Source organism: Polypterus senegalus, chromosome 8 (assembly GCF_016835505.1).
Source record: "Polypterus senegalus isolate Bchr_013 chromosome 8, ASM1683550v1, whole genome shotgun sequence".
Classification (NCBI taxonomy): Eukaryota; Metazoa; Chordata; class Cladistia; order Polypteriformes; family Polypteridae; genus Polypterus; species Polypterus senegalus.
The window spans coordinates 30,078,670-30,102,793 of record NC_053161.1 but is presented as its reverse complement, the minus strand read 5'-3'; the positions used below and the strand labels follow the sequence as shown (position 1 = coordinate 30,102,793).

At 35.1% G+C, this 24,124-nt stretch overlaps 1 protein-coding gene across 1 annotated transcript in view; it reads left to right on the top strand.

Annotated features, from left to right (window-relative positions):
• Positions 1–24,124, top strand: part of LOC120533860 (PDZ domain-containing RING finger protein 4-like) — a 418,723-nt gene that overhangs the window by 11,576 nt on the left and 383,023 nt on the right. The window contains exon 3 of the mRNA XM_039760906.1: positions 4,830–4,928. Coding sequence (XP_039616840.1) covers positions 4,830–4,928 — 99 coding nt within the window. The remainder of the gene's footprint in view (positions 1–4,829; positions 4,929–24,124) is intronic.

Genomic DNA, 24,124 nt, shown 5'->3' with positions numbered 1-24,124 from the left:
GCTTAATGTGATTGAGTTTTAAAGAAAATTCCTAAGTTTTTGCATGTTTTCATCAAATTCAATCTTTTTAATTCGTTCTTTGTTTTGAGTGTCAATGACTGATAGTAGTCCTTGTAGCAGCCATGAATCCCCACGACAGAAGCATGTGAGTTGAGTATCAACCAATCTTTTAAAGAGATGTGTGGAGACAGTTCTTATCAGTAATGAGGCTCTCACTATAGTAACAATTAGATTAATTTGCGAAAACCCACGTTTGCACTCACTTGATTAAACTGGAATACAGTATAACTAAGACTCAGCATACAATTGATTATAGAATCATTTAATATGTAGTTGATGCCATGATCAGCAGTTGTGTATGAGGTACTGTCACAAAAAAAAAAATGTTTCATAGACTAATATCACCAATTCCAAACTCACAACAATGTGCTGCATTATGGATTGAATGTTGCTGAGCTATGCAAAGTGTTACATTCATAGTCTGTACTGCTGTAGGAATTTTTTGAAGGTTTGTGACATGTGTTTTTCTTGCTTTTTCTCCGCGATTCTGACAGGACCATGTGCTGGGCCAGTAGGCAACCTGGTGTTGCATGTTGCCTGTGGGCTGCCATTTGAATGGGGTAGCCTTACAACATACCATTTAATATTAAACAGGTCAAAATGAAAAGTGCATGATCATTTTCTGAAAATGCTTTCTTAGCTTCTCATGTTATTCATCAAATATATCCAAGTCTGTCACCCCTGTTTTCCTTAGAACTATTTAATTTGTAGAATGTAACTTGATTATTTTTGGCTTGAGTCAGTTCTGCTACATTTTCCAGTATCATTATATACACGAAAAAGCTGTGTTTGAAAAATCTCCTCTTTTGCAGTAGTCATATAGTATAAAGAAACTGTGCTTAGGATTACAGTATATGGATATCACATTGACACTGCTGGAGTCCATGTGCAAAAATCTAATTGGAGAAAAAGGTTGCCAGCCCCAGTCAAGGTATCCCCTTGCCTCTATGACAGAAATTAAGAGATATAGCTGTTGGTCATGTTATCAGTTTGAGTCCTTTGATTTTTAGTTTCAAAAATTATTCAGACTTTTCAGTGACAGAAGAAACTAAGTATGCAGAACATACAGAGACTTTGTACTAGCAACATACTCTAATCAAACACATGAATTTTGCATTTTAAAGAAGGTGTTCAGTTACAAAATTAATTATTTCAATAATGGAAAAGAGAAATATGACTTTTGACATATGTCAAAATTATTGCGATAGATTACTTAAAAAAGGGGGCATTAATGAACACTGGAAGGTAGAGAAAAGTTAGTAACTTATAGTTCCAGCTTTTAAATAGAGTAATAACCAAATTCTTATATTTCAATTTTTTACTTTAAGTGTAATTGCCTTTTGCAATTCCTTGTTTTCATTTTGCATAGGCTAATTGAATCCTACTATCTTAAACAATTGCCTTAAACTGCATTACCTATGTGTATGCTGTATAGATTATATTATCCTCAGATGTTGAAGTGTCTTTTCTTAGTAAAATGTCTGGTTGTGACTTGAGATACTTACTTTCCCAAAGAAACAACAATGTCACTCTTAACTCCAATCTATCAGAAAGCAAGACACTCTGGTTTTAGATAACATACATGGACACATTTTAATGGTAAATGGTTTTAAGCTTACTCATAGCTAAGACGCCATTTACCTCAAACAGCAAATGATCATTCATGCAGTGTAGCTTAGTTACAAAAGCGATGAACTGTAAATCAATACATTGCTGTTTCAGTCTCTACCAAAGACTTGCTATATGACCCTGAACAATCATTTAAATTGCTGAGGTGCCACATATCAGAAGACACAATCTGCTTAAGAACAGTTCTATACCTAGAGTATGTTATTGAAGACATTGTAAAACATGCATTTTTTGTTAAGACAGAAATCAAACAGAATATATAATTTTTTGTTAAACTGAAATTCTGCCCATCTCTACAATAAACTTATCATGTCAAAGAGTCTTCAAATTGTATAGCCCCGAGCACATACTGTAGTGTGGTTGTCAATTAAATTGAAGTGCTGCTTTTTGATGTAACTTATTTGCAATTTAATGTGAAGGAATATTTTTTTTTAATGAAAGAACTGAAAAGCATTTCAAATTTTATACTTTATTTTTTTTAATTTTATGAGAAAATATGATGGCATAGTTGTTTTTTTAAAAGCTGGAATGGATTTCTTTACTAGTTGAAGTTTTACCACTACCACAGCAGGAAGTGGTAAATGGATTTTCCCCCCATATTTAAATATGACAGCTTGTATTTAACATGATTTTAGAAGTTCTTGTTTTAGTTTTGATTGATACTTGCTGTGGTAAATATGGAGCAAGCTGCATGCGGTAAAGTACAGTACTGTAGGTATGGAGCTTAGTTGTATTTAGTGTGGCAGAACATTTTATTAAATTAAAAAAGATGATCTGATAATTGATGAAATTGAACCAGATCTTGAAACAGTTTGTTTAACAAGCTTGATAGGTGAATTTGTCAGAACTACTTTGTTGATAAGTAGACCTTACTTTTTTAACAAGTAATGGGTAGGCTTGTCACAGTTACTAGAAATTTGCCTTATCACGATAATTTGAGCTGACCACAATTATTTTGCATAATCACTGGAATCATTTCTATTCATCTGTATAAAAACAGCTGGATGAAACAGAAATGTCATATTTCTATCACTATTTTCAGTTCGTTTTCTAGCCGCCACGAGTATACAAGTATTGTTTTGGTTGCTGACCTCACATAAACTTGATGCAGAAAGTGTAAACCAGGATTCACCTTTATAGCAGCAGGCAACATCTTTGTGAATAAAGGCAATACTTCTGCAAAATAATGCAGTCATGTTTATGTGGGAATAATTTTCTGTAGTAATGCTGTAACACATTTCTGTTTTTTTTTTAAAGTAGGGCAGGCATTTTTACTTCAGGAAAATATGTATTGATTATGTTACTCATTACTTTAAAAAGTAAGAAAGGTTCCCTTTGATGGTGAAGTTAGCAAGAAAATTCATGTGCATTTGTGCAACAAGTACTGCCTTTGAGAGAATGTTCAGTACTGCTGGCAACATTATGACCACGGTGAGATGTTGCCTTAAGCTAAATAAGGTAAATATGTTGTTGTTCCCTGCCCAGAATCAGAATAGCCAATGAGGAACATGATTGGCTGTGAATATGGATGGCAGGGATATGGCCTGTTTTGGCCATAGTACATACCATAGTTCATTTTGATGGTACTTTTGTTACTGGTTGGTATGTAAGTTGTCTATGCCATTTCTGCGTTGTAAAATTTTTGTGTACCAAGCCTAAAAGATAAAATGCAATTTTTATTTATATTTTCCAATGTTCAGTGCCAATAAATGGCTCTTCTTCTTCATAAGATGTATGAGTATTGTTAAACTATTATTAGTCATACTCTATATTAGTGGTATAGAATGAACAGAAAAAGACAATTGATAATTGCAATTACAGTATTTGTGTAACAATTAATCATCGGCTAACATTTCATAATCGTGACAGCCCTAGAAGTGTGTTAAGAAATGAAGAGAATTGTGCAAAAAGAACAGTGTGGCTAGACATGTACTGTATCATTTAAGATAAGGTTGATTAACCTATTTAAACCTAGGTGGGGGCTTAGTATTTTTTTACAGGGAGACTGAGCATATTATTTGCATTTAGTGCCTGTGTATAGGTTATATTTTTAATATTAGGTGAAGTATTATTGTAAATTGGTGGTAAAATGCAACTATGGGAAAAAATACAACAATAAGGTTAGAATTTTAAAAAAAATCTCTTTTTAATATGAAGATTGGCTTTGGCTGCTTGTGACCAAGACCACAGTATATACAGTATGTATGTGTTGAGGTGTCTTGGAGTACGATATAACTTCCTCACATGGCTTAGGTTCCAGATTTATGTTTAAGTTGCCAGCTCCTTCCCTGTATTTTTTCTAGCCTTTCTTTGAGGGCTTTGGTTTCCTGGCAAACATCCAATCATAGACAGTTAAATAAAAAAGCTTGATTGTGTTTGTTTGTCTATATTTATATACAGTATGCCTTCTGTGTATAGACTGTCAACTAATATAAAGAATGCTCCTGCATTGTGTTCAAATATGCTTTGGATCTTTTGTGTCAGCAAGTGTGATAAAGTGTTATTGGTAAAGATTGGGAACATATAATATTGTGTATTTATGATATTTCGGGCTTTTATTCAGCTTTTTAAGCTTAATTAATTATCCTTAACTGCACCTGAAATGGTTACAATCATATATTATAAAATAAAATATTCTTTATTTTTAGTATGAAACATTCAAAGTAAAATCTATAGGAATATTAAATGTGGAAGTTGCACAGTTGGAGGCATTGCTGCCTCAATGATCCAGTCCCTAGGTTGGAATTCTGTGCCCAGTGATTGATCTGTGTGTAGTGTGCGTGTTTTATGCATGTCATTAGAGGTTTCTCTGGGAATACAGGCTTATTTGTTAGTTGCATAGGTAAATTCGTATTTCTGAATCTGCTCTTTGTGCTTGAACATTTGGGCTTTAGAAAGGACTGAAGTCCTGTACACTGTTGGTTCCTATTTTGGTTCCAGTACTACTGAGGATGTGCTTTGGGCTCTCCATGACACAAATTCGCCTTAGTGGGTTTGAGAATTCTGTGTTATATTAATGTTTAATCCACCATGACTTGTATTAGTCTATATATAGCATAAAGCATTTGTTGTAATTAGGTAGTGTGCCATTATAATTAATGATTCTTTTACATTACCTTTTGCTAATTGTGATGAAACAGAATGAATCTGCTGCGGAAGGAATTTATGTTTCCAAAATTACTGAGAATGGACCTGCTGACAGACCTGATGGACTCCAGCTACATGACAGAATCATTGAGGTAAGAAAACTTTTTTGTAGAATTGGAATTGATTTTACAAGTCTGTTGCCTTTAGCAAGAGCTGGCATTTGCTTCTATCTGTTGAAAATGCATATTTTTAAGGAAGTAATAAATTACTGTTCTTCTAGATAACCAACAGTGAGCTAATAAGCACAGTAATTGTTGTTTTTTTGAAAGAGTTGCTTTCTAAGTTGCGGAAGTGTTGGAGCCTTGTGTAAACTTCCGCCCCCCCCCCTTTGGGGGGGTGGGGTGGAGGGAATTAGTTTCAGCTGCCATGAGCGGCCTCTTGCTGCGCTATGACAATGGAGTCTCTACTCACAGCTGTTTCCCAGCTGCATATGGTAATCAGTATTAAATGGTTCAGTCTGTTTGATTCATGGTTACATTATATTTTAATATATTAGTCTCACCTTCAGTTATAGTGGTTTTGTGAAGCTGATGTATTAATGTGCATCATGTCATAAATTGAAAAGGTGAACATGAAGCAAAGTAAAATCACAAGCACAAAAATGCAGTTAGTCTAATAAAAACATGTTGATAGCCTGTGTCATCTTAGTTTAGGTGATGACTCACTGAACCCTAAAGACATAATAAATTTTCTTCATCAAAGCATATAATGTGAACATATTTGTACCTTGAAAACAAGGTTTAAGGTTATCTTTTTTTGTGGCTATGATTTATTTGTTTGTTTATTTTGTATTCTTATTCAATTCATAACTATGGAGCTGTTTTTTTTATTTAACTAATTTTGTGGTATTCAGTGGTTGGCATATTTTGTTCACTAGTGATGGGGAGAAATTATGAGGTCAAAGTGTATAAATGTTTCCTGCTATTAGACAAACACTGTGCAAAGAGTCATTGTTTTTTGTCTGGATTCACTGTTTCTCTAATTAACTGGCTCTACTAATTCCATGGAATTGTTGCCGTAATGTTTTGTTTGTGTATTTTTTAAAATATACAGTAAATATCTGTTGTTGCTGTTTGTGTATTTTTTTCTTGGAATGGTGCATATGTATTCATATTCATAATACCCAGTAAGTAACTAACAGTTTTAATGATATAGTTGGTTACGCTGAGTATTTGAAGACTCTCCTCCTTTGCAAGTACAAATTCATTTAGATATTAGACAGTAGCATTTACTAACCGTTAAAAACAGGTGCTAATCCTTCCTTGTAGCCAAGCAATGTTAGTTATTTATTTATTTTTTTTTTACTACTGTCAAGTTTTTCCTTCACAACTTCTTGTGACATGCGTAATGGAATTTTTTGGACCTCCAGTCACGAAAGATATTTTTTTGGGTGGACTGTTTCCTTTCAGTATTTCACAACCAAAAGAGGTAGTGCTGTCAAGGCAATGAAAGCAGTGGATCTTAAGTATAGAATTCATATGCAAGAAATTGTGCATGTAGTTTTTCATGGGTTGTTAAGATGAGGTGCTTGTGTGACCTTAAGTCTAAATATTTCTGTTAATTTTGTACACTTTGGTGTTTATAAGCTTGAAATTATTTTATTTTTTTCCTGAATTCTAAGTTGCATATCCAGTCAGGCTAGAGCTGTGTAAAATGTGAATATTTAAAATTCATTTAGGTATGTTTTCTTGTCTCCACCATCTTATCAATGCCATCTGCTTTCTTTCCACAGGGACTTCCGTTTCCTCCTAAAGTCCAAAGAAATATTAAGTTGGGTTATATTCCTCTGTGTGTGTTTGTCTGTCTGTGTGGGTGAATGTGTATTTTGAAAAAAGACACTTGCACAAATAATTACATTTAAATTTGCTTTTGTAAAAAAATGAAGTTTTTATATTGGAGATTCAAAATGGTAAATGCTCATAATACATAGATTTGCCAGTCAAGTTTAGAGAAACTTTAGCTTTCTTACAGTTCTCTTTAACTGACAGTTATACTATTAATTATAAATCAGAATCAATGAACAGAAGCAAATTTAACATATGTGTTTCTTTTTCAAATGTTTATCTTTGTAACGTAGGAATTGCTGATGATGATTAATGTAAAAAACAAAATATCACACTGTTTCTTCCATAGCATTAGATTTGTGCAATGTTACACAACCTTCATAATCAAAATAGTTCTATACAAGCAAATCCTTACACATTCTTTAAACTAAGTTAGTAAAGAAATCATCTTATGTTGTTCAGCCAGTGGAGAACATTAGGCCTGTTTTGTAAAATCTGTTTAGTGTTTAACTGAAATATATAAAAAATTTAATCATGAAAGAATGTTTATAGATGCATTTAGCTTAACCTTGTCAGTGGTCATTTTTTGTGTGTTTCTTATATATAATCTATTCACAGATGTGCCTGTGTACTCTATGTTAACTAAAGCAGCATTTTGTACTCATATTTACTGAGTGAAAACATACGGCCAGTGCAATTTATCTTTACCAGGGTGCCTTTAGGATGAGTTGTGCTTGTCATTATTAATTACAATCAAATGTGAAATGATAAAATGAATTTACATTTGCTACATAAAGGGTTACTTTTTATTGTAAAAGACCTGAGCAATATGCAAAACTGGATTAACTCTAGTTCACAAAGGAGATTTATAAGAATATAGTGCAACTAATGCCATTTCCTAAAGCACCTGTTTTTGTTTTCCTTCAGTTTAAATTTGCTTTTTATGGGAAATGTTGGTATCAAATGGTTCATGTTGATGATTAATTAGTTTGTTTGAAAATTGGTAATTTTGGTTGCATGCTATACTGTAACTGCATATCAGTTTTATACATTATTTATACTGTATTTTTAGGTTTGCATTTTGTCCTTGGACACTGGACTATACAATTCCACCCTTCCAAATATGGACTTACTAAATATCAGATATGAATCTAATCTTGAAATAAATTGTCTGTATGACTGTCAGTATAGTTTCTTTTGGTCTAAGTGCAAACAAAGTAATTTTTTATTAAATGTGTGGAAACATTTTTACACTCCACTTGAGTTCATGTTATTCTCTTCCATATAGCAGCACATTATTGGTCTGTATTTGTCAGGACTGGATCGATACTGATTGAGACGTACATGTACTTGTCTTTTTGAGTACAATATTTTTTCCAATAATAAACTCCAATTTACTGACAGAATTTAATGTTTTTGGAGCACCAGATATAGTCTCTTAGACAGTTTTCTCTGGATTATAGTTTTAAAACAGTGGTTCTTAAAGTGTTTTGGAACAAGAACCAGTTTGCAAAAGTCAAATATATGGTGGAACACACCTATGGTCAACAACCAGATTTTTATGCAATTCCACATTATAGTTAGCACATTATGTTGCTATGTACAATATGAGAATAATTTTCAAACTCCCTGTTTCTAGTGATGTATAATAGTCCCTCTACCATGATGATAGTGATACTGCAGGCATGCAGACAGCATTGATGCAGCAAAAATGGTGATTGTCAGCGGCAGCGTACCTGTAGATTTAAAAGATTACCTTGGTCAGAGGTATGATCTTAAATCTGTACATAGACTAAAATCAGTTTTGACTTTGAATAAGTGGAGGGGTTTTTAAAATATTGCATTCACAACAAGTGAAACTGATGTTGAAGTAAAAGTTATTATTATCCAGAATAGTTTTATACCCATTCCTTGTGGACCTAACAGTGGCAAGTTCATTTAGGAGTGTGAAAGTCTGGCGGTAGCCTGATTATCTATACTAATAAAAGGCAAAGCCCTCACTCACTGACTCACTGACTCACTGACTGACTCATCACTAATTCTCCAACTTCCCGTGTGGGTGGAAGGCTGAAATTTGGCAGGTTCATTCCTTACAGCTTCCTTACAAAAGTTGGGCAGGTTTTATATCGAAATTCTACGCGTAATGGTCATAACTGGAAGCAGTTTTTCTCCATTTACTGTAATGGAGATGAGCTTCAACGCCGTGGGGGCGGAGTTTCGTGTGACATCATCACGCCTCCCACGTAATCACGCAGTACATAGAAAACCAGGAAGACCTCAAAAAAGCGCTCAAGAAAACATGCATTATATAATTGAGAAGGCAGCGAAACAATAAGAAGCGAGCGAGTGACATATACAACCAAATTCATGAGTTCTGCTACTTCGGAAACAAAGCACGATGTAAACCTACACTTTAAATTAAGTTCATAGACAGGCTGCCGCTGGCGTTTGTAATTTAGTGCCTGCCCATATAAGGCCGTCCGTCAGCGGCAATCCAATAGCAAACTGCCACGGGTAAATATTCACGGGTGAAGGACTGTGCTTATGGAGAGGAAGATGAGATGGTCAGGGTGGTGTTTGACACAAACTCAGCGAAACTGCGAGAGAAAGTTTTAAGTGCCAGGACTAAGGTAACATTAAATAAAGCTATGGACATAGCACGAGATGGCACCAGCACAGCTGGGAACCTTTGATGCAAGTACACCGAGTGGCTCACGTGAACTGACGCGTGCACAGATAAAAAGCAACAGTTCCAAAGAGTGCAGAACAAAAACTGAATTACACAATTGAAAAGGCAGCAAAAAATATGAAGCGTCTGATAAGCATATTCATAAATGCAGCTCCTGTGGAAACAAAGCACACGGTGGAAAAAGTCAATGTCCCGCTAAAGGAAGACAGTGTAAAAAAACCGTGCATGCAGTGTGTCAGGTCTCAGATAAAGAAGAAGACGAGCTGTTTATTGATGCAGTAAGAAACGAATCGATGAATGAAACCTGTCATCTTTACAACGATTGACAAACACGGCATGTAACTTGAACACAACACATCCTACAAATACGAACCTGATTGAAAGAAATAATGATAATCAAATCCTTGATGACAGCAACACTCAGTAACACTCACAAAACAAATACTGTATATTGACAGTCATGTTACGTTATTTTTAAAATGTTCCCTTTTCTTTTCTACCTTTTTAACACACTACTTCTCCGCTGCGATCGCGGGTATATATATATATATATATATATATATATATATATATATATATATATATATATATATATATATATATATATATATATCCGCTCTACATACTCGAATAATGGATACTTTATTCGCCATCAATGATTGTTTTGGTAAAGCCATACTCAGTGTATTCATTAGATGAACGGTAAAAAGTAAGAGCGAGGGAGGATGACTCATTGAGGCATGCAGGCTGTAGTCTTGCGTCAACTCTATCTGAATTGCGATCACATTTGAAAAATATATCTTTTCAAGTTCTATTTAGTCCATATGTGTCAAACTCAAGGGCGGGCCACATCCGGCCCGGCGTGTAATTATATCCGGCCCGCAAGATCATTTTATATACTGTATTATTGTTATTAAAGCCCGGGTATATGAAGCTCTGGTAACACAATAAACTACAGATCCCATAATGCAGCGCTTCAGCTGCCTTGCCGAACACTTACCGCTTACTACAGTTATTGCGCACTGAGTTTGCACGGCGCTTTGGTGACTTTGAAGAACAAAAAAAGTCCGTCTACATGCGGCTCGAACCTTGTGCATGTTTGGTAGCACATATCTGTGTGAGAAGCTCTTCTCAGTGATAAAGACTAACAAAACAGCACACAGGAGTCGCCTCACCGATGAGCACCTGCAATCCATCCTGAGAATCTCCACAACACAGAACCTCACACCAAACAGAAACGAACTTGTGGCCAAAAAAAGATGCCAGGCGTCCAGCTCTAAAATGACATATGAGCAAAGACAACTGAATGATTTGATTTGTTATTGCACGTAAGAGCGGGAGTCAACCGTTTTAACAAACAGCGTATTGCACTGATACTGAAATAGCTGTGTGTGTATATATGTAGATATGTGTGTGTATGTATGTATATGTGTGTATATATGTGTGTGTATATATGTAGATATATATGTATGTATATATTTGTATATGTATAGATATGTATATATATATGTTTATGTGTGTGTGTGTAAATATATATATATATATGACAACAACACTCATCACTCACAACAGTGACAAAACAATTACATTGACAATCAGGTTACGTTATTTTCAAAATGTTTCCTTTTCTTTTCATTGCTTCTTTAACACACTACTTCTCCGCTGCGAAGCGCGGGTATTTTGCTAGTTATTAATAAATGCCTAAGTAAGCAACTTGTGGGCTAATGTATATGAGCGATTTTGAAAGCAGTTTCTTCTAATCAGTGGATATACTTAAGTACTAGTACTTATGTTGGAGTTTTGGTTTGCTGTAATATATAATCAACTACCGGTATGGGAGGGTTGGGGCAATCCGCTCTTTGGGTTTTTGAGCTCCGCAGTACACTCAAATTTGAATAATGCGTTAGGGTAGGGTGGAAATTGGATATGCATGATGCATGCTTGTATATTTGAAAACACTACTGGGATTTACCAGCATGCTAAGCCCTGGTTTTGATATGACAACTGTAACCTTGTGGACCACTTGACCCACATCTGTGAATCATAGGCAGGCTGTGAACTGCACTTTAATAACCGATGTTCTAAAAATTGTAAAAAAAAATTTTTGCAGTCATTAATCTAAATCACTTACAGTAGGTATTAACAGATGGAGGATATAATCTGTCATTTCTGCGTGGAGGACTGGCTCCACACCTGACCACATGGAAATATAAATATTTATAGTAAATTAGTTCATGGCAAGTAAATTAATTAAATTCATTTATTATAAGATTTTAAATTGCCAGCAACTAGTTTATTCATCTATAAAAGCTACACTTTCATTTTTATCTGAAATGTTTTGCTTGGCATCATTTTACATTATAGCATAAAAAATGCTGATCTTGAATTTTAAATGTATAATTTACACCAGAGCAACAAATGCATTATATCTTTATGGATAATTTCCATTTTTGATATTAGGTAAAAAGTTACATCTGAACCATACTACAGCACAAAAACAACATTGTATTTGAAATATACCTATCCCAAACATGCTGTCTCAGGGAGTATAGATGCTAGGAGGGGGAGGTTGCACTGAGTGATTCCTCAGCAAAGATTGCATATCTCTACCGAGGGATCAATCATCTGGTGATAGTGGGTTTTATGCCATCATTAAACCTTCGCCAGAAATGGAACGATAATGGCATAGATAAGAGAATGTACAGTATGTAGCATCTTACAAGATATATTGGAATGTGATATTATTTCAAAAATTTGGGTTGGTCACAAAGAACTCATGGTATAAGGGTCTCTAGCTCCATGGAAAGGTGATCCTAAAAGCACCTGTGTGCCCTTGTTGGAGTTTATTTAGTAAATATTCAGTATTTTCTTGTATAGTGCTCCTCAATGTCTGCAGGTTTAGAGCACTTATACATTTCTACTAATATAATGCAGTAAGTAATACAGCATAAATGAATAAACAAAAAATTAAAAATCCCAAAACATTTACATACATAAACATGCATTTAAAAATAAACAAACAGTAATTCATCTCAATTGAGAATATTTCTTTTTCTCTCTGTCATGCATCTTTTTTAAAGACACACCCACAGTTGATTATTGGCTTTCCATTCACTTCCGGCTGCATACTTGGATTCTTGCACTTGAGTCTACCCTCAGTTTGGCTCTTGGATTAGCTTGGCTTTTACTCATGGCTAGCCTAACTATGTGAATAATGGATTGTTTAAGGAGTTTTATCTATTGTCAAATGTTGAGTGTAAATATTTAAAATCTAGGTATTGGCAAAATAGTGAAAATGCAGTTCATTGAAGAAGTTATTGTGATTCTGTTTGTAAAATGTTTATTGTGGACAGTAAGTTGACTCATAAAATGTAATAAGAAAGAACTCAAAATATGTATACAAAACATATAAGCTGTTTACAAATGAGTGAATGAAGATTCTGTTGTCATGTCAGTGCTTTACTAATAGGGTTGTGCAGAATTTGCAGGCAAAACATGAGTTTCTAAAATAAGCCCCCATTTGATTATTGGCTAGTAACCACTCTCCTAGCGTATCTTTTTCCTTTGTGGAATGAGGAGTCATCAGAATTCTCTTTGCAATCCCAGAGCTCTGAGTGCAGTTGTTGAGAAAGAGAGCAAAGACTGAGCAGAGTAGTACGGCTGTACAGCAACTGTGAGAGTTTATCACCGAATTCAGTGCAACAGGTGTAAAAATGTCACTATAGAGGGTGTGCTGAATCAAAATTACATTTTTGGGGTAATGGCAGCTGCATTTTACTCATGAAATAAATGTCTCTTTCTACTGAAAGGAAATTCTGATTATGAAGTCTAATGATAAAAATGAGTAAATGAATAATAATAGCAAATAGTGCATAATTTCAATGACATGCTTAACTTTCTAGTTAGTGTTGATCAATTTGAACCTGAAAAGATCTAAACTGAATAATTATGTCCTAAATTGTCTGGCTTCTAAATTACTTTTTTTATTTAAAATGTTTGCCAGGAACAGCACTATAAATGCTTTTGTAGTAAACTTAGCATAACCCAGACAAGTTATCACAAATTAATTAAAATTTTGAGGTTCCAAAAATGTTTTCTGCAAACGTTTGGCCTGCACTAATGCTTTTTGCATATTAAACTTTTTTGTGATAAGCTAAACGATCTCATATAAATTGATTTGTGAGCGAAAAATATAAAATGTACTTAACACATTTCATTTTCTATTAATATGTTTAACTGTATTAAGTCCAAAAATGAGACACAGTTATGTATTTGAGTTAATAACTCAATTTTATAGCTCATTTTACAAGCTTTGAGATATTTCTAATAGTAAGAATACAAAATCTGACAGTAATTTGTTACATATGTATTTGCAAGTGAAATGCAGCATTTTTTTATACTATGGCTGAGTAGGGCTTGGAACGACATAAATTGTCAATGTAATGGCATAGTGCTCAAAATAAAACCTAGGATTAAGGTTATTTTTACACTAAAAATAAACTACAAGAAAGTCTGCAGTCAGTGTTTTATTGCTGAGAAAGAGGTGAACTCTCTGTCATCAACTGAGTGAGCAGACTTCTGAGTTCTGCAGCAACTTCGATGGCATCATATTATACAATGGGCTCTCTCCTTTTTCAACCTCTGCCCCTTACTACACGTGCTATTCTCCCAGCAATAGTGGATGAACCCCTATATTTTACCAATGAGAAATCTTATGTCCTCACACGGAGCGGCTGGCCTTGACCTCTGCCTTTTGAGCAAAAGAGAGCTTCCTGTGCAGAAGTAAAAAAGCATGTTTACGATTGTGAGAGTATCTTTTACTCAATCTCTCTCTATTTACAAATATATCTAGTAGTTAGAAACATACAATAAGTTCAATTTAACTTCATGTTGCTAGGATGTATGGATAATGGTAGATGCTGAAAACAGTTGCAGTAGCAAAGGAAAAGTATGCAGTTTTAAAGAGTCAGAAACATAACATGACTTTACTATGTCCATGTCTTCCTTCCATGGTTTTATGCTTACCAAAGGGCAATGAAGCAGACACCAGAAACCTAAGTGGTTCATTTTTTTATTTTTCAGTCATACATGAATCTGCACCAAATTCAACAGCAATGCTGTTCCATCAGTAAATCTGGATTACATGCCTTCCCTTTATTGTTACTTTCCTCATAAGCCTCCTCATAATTGCTGCTTCATATCCTGCACCTAATTCTCACTTTACACCACACGCCTCCTTCTCTCTAATACTGTGCATCCACTTTTTTTTTACTCTTTAGAATAAAGGCTAAAATACTAGGGCAGATGAATACATTTTATATCTGCACTGAAATCAGTTTTGAATCTTTCAGTTGACGGAATCATGCATTGTTTTGTTTCTTAAATTTTATCAGTACACTAATTGTCTTATCAAAGGAGTTATTTTAAAGTTAACTAATTGAAGCAAGTAATAATGTTTTTATATCTGCATAAACTCAATTTGGATTTTTTTTTTTTGTCTGAGCATGCACAATACCAGAGTGGAGTGAAAAACTGCGCATGTAGTGGTGTAACAAAGAGCATATTCATTGAAATTTTGGGTTTACTTTAATCTCACTGCACACCTGTCTCATGCTCTCCTAACTGTACTTGCTTGCCTTAACTCATGTAGAGAAGGAAATATTGAAGAAACTAGTAAACACCTTGTTAGCTAAAAAATTGCAAGCAATTTTTATTTTGGAGACCAGCTTTAAAGTAAAGCAAACTGAGTATAATAGAGTAATTAGAAACTAACAGAACTGAGGCTTGTAACAACAAAGAACTGTTTTTAAAAAAGGATGCTCCTCAGATATTTTCAATTGGTTTGGTTTTATAGTTTCCATTTGTATTTAAAAAAATAATACTTTGCAAATTATGATGTTATGTCTTTGTCTTATGACTCTTTATAAATAAACTAGCAGGAGTACCCCGCGTTGCCCGGGAATCTATAACCGGTGAATTTCCGAAATGAGAGAAACAGAATATAGAAATAGAACAAACATTTTCTGATTCACATTTAATTGTAATAGGTAATATAAGTGCTCATTCCAGAGCCTTTGGATACACTATATTTTTTGTTTTCTCTTGTGGTGAGAAAATGAACAAATTCTGAGGATTGCCCACTCTAGAACATGCTACGTAGAGTTGTCCGTGTGAAAAGCATGAGCCTTATTAATTGACACAGCAAAAACCAAACGAATTGGAATTTGGAGCAGTTTGAAATCAAAGGGTAAATCATTCGGAACCAGCGGTATTCTTGGTATGAAAACATCTGTACGTCTTGTGTAATGTGTCATGACAGTTGCTTCAATAACATTTGGATAGAGAGTCTTGACACAAAGGGGAGTGGTATTACACAGCAAGGAGCGTCTGTGTTGAACCGTGCTGGTATGTAACGAATGTTGGCGATGGTAACTACAGAGAGAAGTGACATACAACAGCTACTGCGTGTGTGGAAAATGGCGGGGGAAGGATGCAGTCTTTTTAAGGCGAGTCTCTGTTCAAACGTGTACCCGGCGTTGTCCGGTAATCTACAGTATAACTGGTGAATTTCCCAAATGAAAGAAACAGAACATAGAAATAGAAGAAACAGTTTTCTCATTGACATTTTATTGTAAGTTCCTTTACTGTGGATTCTGTGTGCTGTGGTGTTTCAGACGCCCTTGAAATAGACTTTCTTGTGGCATCTGAAGTGGACCTTCCGATTCTATGTGTTTTTTTCGGTGGCATGGGTATATTAGCGAAAAGCAGGACAATTATAATGTGTTACATGGTATTACGTTCGGAATAAGCACGACAGTGAGATGAATTTACGTTATTTACAATACGTCGGAAAGCGAACAAATAGCACCAGTCAGTCAGAAAGAGCAACCCTGAAATCGTATTGTTAGTCGGAAAGCGAGGAAATAGAACCACAAATACGGAAAGCCAGTGAGAAAGAGTAGCACTGAAGCTGTACTGGGAAAAATGGCGAGGAGGGGTGCTCTCTTTGTAAGGAGAGTCTGTGTTGAACCGTAACGGACGTTGGCGATGGTAAGTACAGAGAGAAGTAACATACAATCGGTGCTGAGTTTGGGAAAAATGGTGGGGAAAGGATGCTGTCTTTTTAAGGCGAGTCTCTGTTCAAATGTGCTTACAACACTATCAGTGCATGTGGGAGTGTGACGTGCAGAACCGCGGGTGTGTCAGCCGGTCACACTTTCTGCATCGTTCACGTTTTACATCTATGCGGCAGTTCCTCTTTACCCGATCAAAGTAGTAGGCCGTCTCATACTTGGACACTTCTGCCATCTCTTGGCAATTTAAAGCAAAATGGATAAAGAGCGACGCACAGAGACCAAAGCTGCCACTAGATGGTGCCGCGGTGAAGTTCTGTTACAAACTGCGGCCATCTTAAGTATGGGGACGTGTTCCAAATGTTGTGTCGGTGAAAGGACATAATAGATGGCGCTGCGGTGAAATTCTGTTACAACGTGCGGCCATCTTAAGTATGGGGACGTGTGCTGAATGTTGTGTCGGTGAAAAGGTGCCTTGTGGTTCACCACGAACATTTTTCAAATCCAAACATACCCCATGACCTTCTCCTAGTCACAAAGGAGCCCCATGCCCAGTTTGGTGGCGATCAGATGCCCGGTGCAGATTTGTATGGCGGACAAACAAACATACACACACACCTAGACTCTGCTGATTTGATTTAGTTATTCTATAGTGGCTAAAGGCAGAACCATCATCAGACTTTTTAAACACCTGAAAACCCCACATGCACTTGAAAATAAAGGAGCTACTAGAAAGTGCATGACAGTTAGCCAGTACAACAGTGGAGCTCAGCTCAGAATGTCATGACCTGAAAACAGCTATTGATTAAAGCATCATTTTCTGCTTCATTCTGCGCAACACAAACTGCAGAAATTGGAGAAATGCAACATGTGCTTGCTTATCACATAGACATGTAACCAATTCCATCTGAAGAGAACGAATACATTAGAAATTTGATTCAAACTTTGGATTCACAATATAAGATGGTGATCAATAAATATTTATCCAAACATGTATATTAGAACAATACACAGAATGGCAGTAACAGAGGTTGTGTACAAAATAAGTTACATTGCAGTCTTTTCCCCAACAGTCGACTTAATCTTCAAGCAGGACTATAGATGTTTAGTTTTCAATTAACTTCATTCAATTTCCTGTTTATTTTACTCTACATTTATTTGTAATAAATTAAAGTTAATGTACTTGATTCTGTATCATTGTTTCTTCTTTTGAGTGATTTTCTGTGGTATCAATAAAGTGAAATTTACCTGGAAGTACTGTAACGGACTGTTCCATTCCAAGTTTTCTGATGTTGTGAAGTTGTATCGGTATCGTCGGGCTAGTGGAAACTATCACGATCTCAATTTGTCAGTTTATCCCTCACCCTACTTGGTAATTTGAAACAGAATTTCATTGGCATGAGCATAACAACTTGTTAACATTTAAGGAAAAAATCTTTTCATGTTCCATTTTCAGGACTAATGATTACTTGTGCTTGCTTGTTTTTCAGTTTCCCATTGTTGTATGTTAGTTTTTCTTTGGTCCTAATAAGACTTGGCTTTCTAAAATGACAGTCTTAAACATTTTTCATCTCCAAAAATATATTTATTGCTTTCAGCTACAATCATTGCTTAATATTTAGTAACAATGTGTGCCTTTGCTTACAACCTGACTATTCACAGGAGCTTCTCAAGTAAGTTGTTAAATCTTAATGGCTCAAATATTGTTGGAGCCTAATGGACTTAAATTTATTTCATAGTAGTTTGCATGTATTTTCATTAAAATGATTTTTCTTTCTTGGGACTTTTTATGTTTTCATCTGTTATTCTGGTTAGTGGGAATTGTGTTATCTAATTAATTACAGTACTAAGCACGTATAAATAATAAGATAAAGTCTGTTTCCCATACTTGGACTGTGTTGCATAGCCTAAATTAGATATGTAGCAGCAGCAAAATTTCATTGCAACTGAGTTATACCTAAGACGCCACAGAATATGTGTATCATATGTCCCAGCAAATCAAACTGTTTTTAGGTACAAGGACTTCATTGTAGTTGCTAAGGTAATTTTAATATTCCTGTAAGTTTTATCCCAGACTTTAAGACAATTGAGTTGTTTTTTTCTCCTGCGTAATGAAATGTTTTTGCTAAATTATCTTATATTTATAATCATAATTAAATAATAAAAGGAAACATAACTTATTTTTTCCTGATTTTGCTTGTAACAGCTGTATAATTCCCATTCATATGAGGCTTTGAAATAGTTAAAACTGGTTCTTTCATTAAAACACAGACAGGAAAGTGGCAATGGAAACATGACATATGATTTCCTCAGTGGAATTCTGAGCTGCTTTTCAGGCAAGCAATTAAATGTATTTTCTGTGATCCTTTGAATAATGGGGGTAGTTTTGCCTTTTATTATATTTAGAGTTAATGTAATGAAAAAGTGTGTGTATGTGTAGATATATATATTGGACTTGAACGTGAGCTGTGTTTAATTTCTTGATTTGGTAATTGTCTAGAAATGTACACTATTGTACTTTACTTTTAATGTGGTCATCATCATACCTATGCATTGAAAACCAAGGTGGAATACAGTACAATGCAGTGTACTATTTTTGCTATTATCCATTTAGTTTCATTTGGTTTCCTCTCCATTTTAATATAGCACACAATTGAATCATAAGTTATCTGAGAAGCTACCAATAGAGGTGCTTAATGAGCCTAAATTCTCAAACTTCTGAACACTCTTACCATAGTTTGTGTTGGCCAGTTTTTTTTTCTTCATTTTTTGAACCTGTACTATACCGCGGGGTGTGTCTTATCACCATTACTGTTTACTCTGTACACAAGTGACTTGAGATTGAACAATGACCACTGCTCCATTATCAAGTATGCAGATGACACCATGCTCATAGGATGTATATCTGGGGAGGATGAAAGCCACTATCTAAATCATGTGGACTGGATGGTAAACTGGTGCAATAAAAACTCTCTCATTCTGAATGTAAAAAAGACCAAAGAAATGATATTTGATTTTAAGAGACAGAAATCTGTATGTTCACCTGTTGTAGTTTTGGGAGAAGGAGGTAGAAATAGTGACTGAATATAAATACTTAGGAACTTACTTAGATAACAATCTTAACTGGAATACAAATAGAAAAAAATTATTCTCTAAATACAACCAGCGCTTATTTCTCCTCCATAAACTCAAACTATTTTAAAGTTGACATGGACCTCATGTTGTCCTTTTATCGCAGTCTGAACCAGTCTGTGATCCCTTTCAGTTTCATTGCCTGGTTTAATAGTCTGACAAACCAAAACTCAAAAAAGCTCCATCAGATTACGAAGTATGCAGCTAAAGTTATTGGGGCTGAAGTAGATGATTTGACTAGTGTATGGCAGAGGGCAATGTTAACGAAACTGGAAATCATCTCAACTGATGACAGTCATCCATTATATGTAGAACTAAAGTTCAGTAAATCAGGAAGGATAATCACTTTGAAAACCCACACAAATCACTCCACAAACTCTTTCTTCCTAGTGCCATGCGGCTTTTCAATAAGAAATATCAGAGATAATGATTAAGATTTTTGATATATATCCTGTAACTTTTTTTTTTTTTTGGTATAAATATGTATTATCTAACTGCTTTACCTTAACCTTTCTTGTTTCTGTTTGTCTGTTTTATCTAATTCTGTCTGTTATTAGATGCAACTGAGAAGGCGAATTTCATGTTTTCTTGTGTAAACATGACTAAATAAAGAAACCTTAAACCTTAAAATTTATATCAGTTTTCTGTAGGTAGTCTATATCTGATTTCAGTGAGGTGAGTTGTAAAAGCACTTTTGTTCTTGAGTTCATGACTAAGACTTTTAACCTACCTTACTAAATGTAATGACTGATCAATATTTTACATTTTTATGTATTTTGGATTTCATTTTTGACAGAAAAAAACAAATTCCATCCTTTTAAACATTAGATCTTGCATTTGTTTTATCCTTTTCAATTTTGAAAAGTTTCAGGTGCTGAATTGTTCAACTAGTAATGTCTCAGAGTAGTGTTGGATCAATGATACCAATGATACCAAAATGATACTGAAGCAAATAAATTAAGCCCCCAGACTCAGCAACAGGGAGGCACATAATAAAGTGTTTCTCACAACGCTGGATTTATAGCCCCGTTTGTAGTCTGCAGCTTCCTGAACAATGTGTCCCTCTCAGGTCCAGACCTGGAGTCTCTTTTAATATTATTAATGAAATGTACATTAGTTAAAACAGTGTACTGGAACAATGATCAGCAGGCGGAGTGGTGGCTCTAAGGCTAGGGATCTGCACTGGCAATCGGAAGGTTGCCAGTTCGAATCCCGTAAATGCCAAAAGAGACTCTGCTCTGTTGGGCCCTTGAGCAAGGCCCTTAACCTGCAATTGCTGAGCACTTTGAGTAGTGAGAAAAGCACTATATAAATGCAAATAATTATTATTGTTAACATTCAAACCCTGTTAATAAGATTATATAATTTTGCATAATGCTAGCATTGTATTGTTTGAAAAAATTGGTAGTTCTGTACTTTTTTTAGTGCTGATATACTGCAAAACGTTATCTCAGAGTAATATCATAGGCACAGCATAAGGTAAAATGAGACTTGCTTTCTCTCTCCTTTTCTTTTTTGCCCCTCCCATCTTGCCCCCCAATTGAGACTAAATCCAAACATTTTATAGTTCCTGTCCTCTGATATACCACAAAGCAAGACACTTCTGAAACAAATGAATTCCCTCTTAACTGCTTTAAACTGATACACTACTGAAATACCAATCACATTGTTACCTTTTCCAACAAAGTAAGGTGTTATAACATTATCAAAATATTGAAATTTTATGGGTATTGATAATCACTTTTACTGGTTACTGATTTTCATAAATACTAAAAACAAATTAGATATCCACAGTAATGTTTAGAAATTAACTGTAAAAACTGTGAAAAGCTATACAATATTAACAAAAATAATTTAATGGATTGTGACATGGAAGAAACCAGAGTATACTGTAGTCATTAACTCTGAAATGGTATATTGTATGTACTTACAAGAATTAAAAAAAGAGAAACTAAAGAAAAAGAGAATTGTGAGAACTATTAAGGATCACTAATGATCAAAGTGATATCTGTCAGACATAATAGTAAAGTGCACAAAAACAAAAGCAATAAAAAGTAAAAACCTGATTAAAGTATATTAGTAACTAGCAGGAGTACCCGGCGTTGCCCGGGAATCAATAACCGGTGAATTTCCCAAATGAAAGAAACAGAACATAGAAAAAGAACAAACAGTTTTCTGATTGACATTTTATTGTAAGTTCCTCCACTCTGGATTCTGTCTGCTGTGGCGTTTCAGACGCCCTTGAAATAGACTTTCTTGTGGCATCTGAAGTGGACCTTCCAATTCTACATCTTTTTTTCGGTGGCATGGATATATTAGCAAAAAGCAGGACAATTATAATGTGTTACATGGTATTACATACGGAATAAGCACCACAGTGAGATGAATTTATGTTATTTGCAATACGTCGGAAAGCGAACAAATAGCACCAGTCAGTCAGAAAGAGCAACACTGAAATCGTACTGTGAGTTGGAAAGTGAGCAAATAGCACCACATATATGGAACGCCAGTGAGAAAGAGTAGCACTGAAACCGTACTGGGAAAAATGGTGAGGAGGGGAGCTCTGTTTGTAAGGAGCATCTGTGTTGAACCTTGATGCCATCTAACGGACGTTGGCAATGCCGCTGCTGCATTTGGGGAAAATGGTCGGGGAAGGATGCTGTCTTTTTAAGGCGAGTCTCTGTTCAAACGTGTTTGCATATAACGGATGTTAGCGAATGAAATACAGCACTATCAGTGTGTGTGGGAGTGTGACGTGCGGAAACGCGGGTGTGTCAGCCGGTCACGCTTTCTGGGTCGTTCACGGCAGTTCCCCTTCACCCGATCAAAGCAGTCGGGATTTTCATACTTGGACACTTCCGCCATCTCTTGGCAATTTAAGGAAACATGGGTAAAGAGCGATGCACAGAGATGGTGCTGCGGTGAACGTCTGTTGCAACGTGTGGTCATCTTGTCGATGATAAGTACAGGGATGTGTGCCGAACGTTGTGTCGGTGAAAAGGTGCCCTGCGGTTCACCATGAACATTTTTCCCAACCAAACATACCCCATGACCTTCTCCTGGTCACAAAGGAGCCCCATGCCCAGTTTGGTGTCGATCGGACGCCCAGTGCAGATTTGTATGGCGGACAAACATACATACACACATCGACTCTGCTTTATATATTAGATAATAGTCATAATAAGAAAATGCAACTAATATTCACATAAATAATAATACTGGAGTAATGAAGAGAAAAAAGAAGTAAAATTAAGAAAAACCAAGACAGAAATATTAAGCAGGTATAAAACTAACATAACCAGTCATAAAGGTAATAGATATGTTAATATTAATTTTTCTACCAGCTCATAATCAGACTAGTGATTGAGCCTCTCTTCTCTGGCAATTTATATGAAATTGATGGCATCGTTAAATGCCACAAATTTTTTTAAAGCTCCTACATGAGTGTACATTTTGCTACTAAGAGACTGAAAATTATCACTGTTGCCGTTTAACTAATTCTAACAATTTCTGTATGATAAAATAGAGTCTATTGTAGACATGTACATGTAATTTTATATATTCTTCATTCAGTCCTTAAGCAGACCTTATTCACTTTTGAAAGATATTTAGAAGTCTTTCTCTACATCCTCAGATGAACTAGATAAGTCAGTGTAACCTGCAGTCACAACATTTAGGCTAGCTGTATATATTAACCCGTATTGGATTCCCGTCAGGTGCTTACAGTGCTTAATAATATTAAACATAGATATTTTTCCACTGTTTGACACAGACAGGTGTGGAAAAATATAAATCTGTTCTTGCTGTTTCTTCTCTGTAGCACAGTGTAACACAGCAACACAGTTTCTTTATCCTGAGGCAAATGACAGCAGAACCAAATGAAGGAAAAATAACCTTAACTTCTATGATGCTGAACCCATTCTTTAAGAACTTTAAGATTTGCTTGGGGTTACAGACCAATATTTGTACCTTACTGTTACACAGACGAATAAAAAGATCCTGTGTTCTTGGTTATACAATTGTGTTAGCTAATTTATAGCAAGTTTAGCTTTTGTAAAAATTGATGGATGGTTAAGTTTCATTTATGATACAATTTACCTTATTGAAAATGAGGATTTTGTAAAATAAAGGTAGGCATTCAGATATTTTTATTTTGATACATACTTTTTTAGTTTATTTACTCAGTTTGTATGCTTGGCTTTCATGTAAGTGACTGTGAGTTCTTTTAGAGGTACTGTTTATGTTGTATGGCACTTTTCAGTAAGCTGCAGGTTGAGGAAGAAAGCTGATGTATAATGTTATCACAGCTGTGAACATTTAACATTTGAGACGTTTTGATTGTTTTTCTCTATCCTCACAGTGCATCCTTTGAATCTAGTGAACCATGATTATTGGCAGTCATAGATGGAGCTAATCTGTTGCATTGTTTTGAAAAAACAAATTATGCTTCAGCGTGATTCATTGGAATTGATTTGAATTATTCTAAAGTGCCTATATACATGTAGCAATTGAGCTTGATGTCACAAAAGAGGCTACATAATTAATATGATACAATTAATTATGCAAAAAGAAGTTAAATGTTGTGTATATTTACAAGTACATTTTAAATA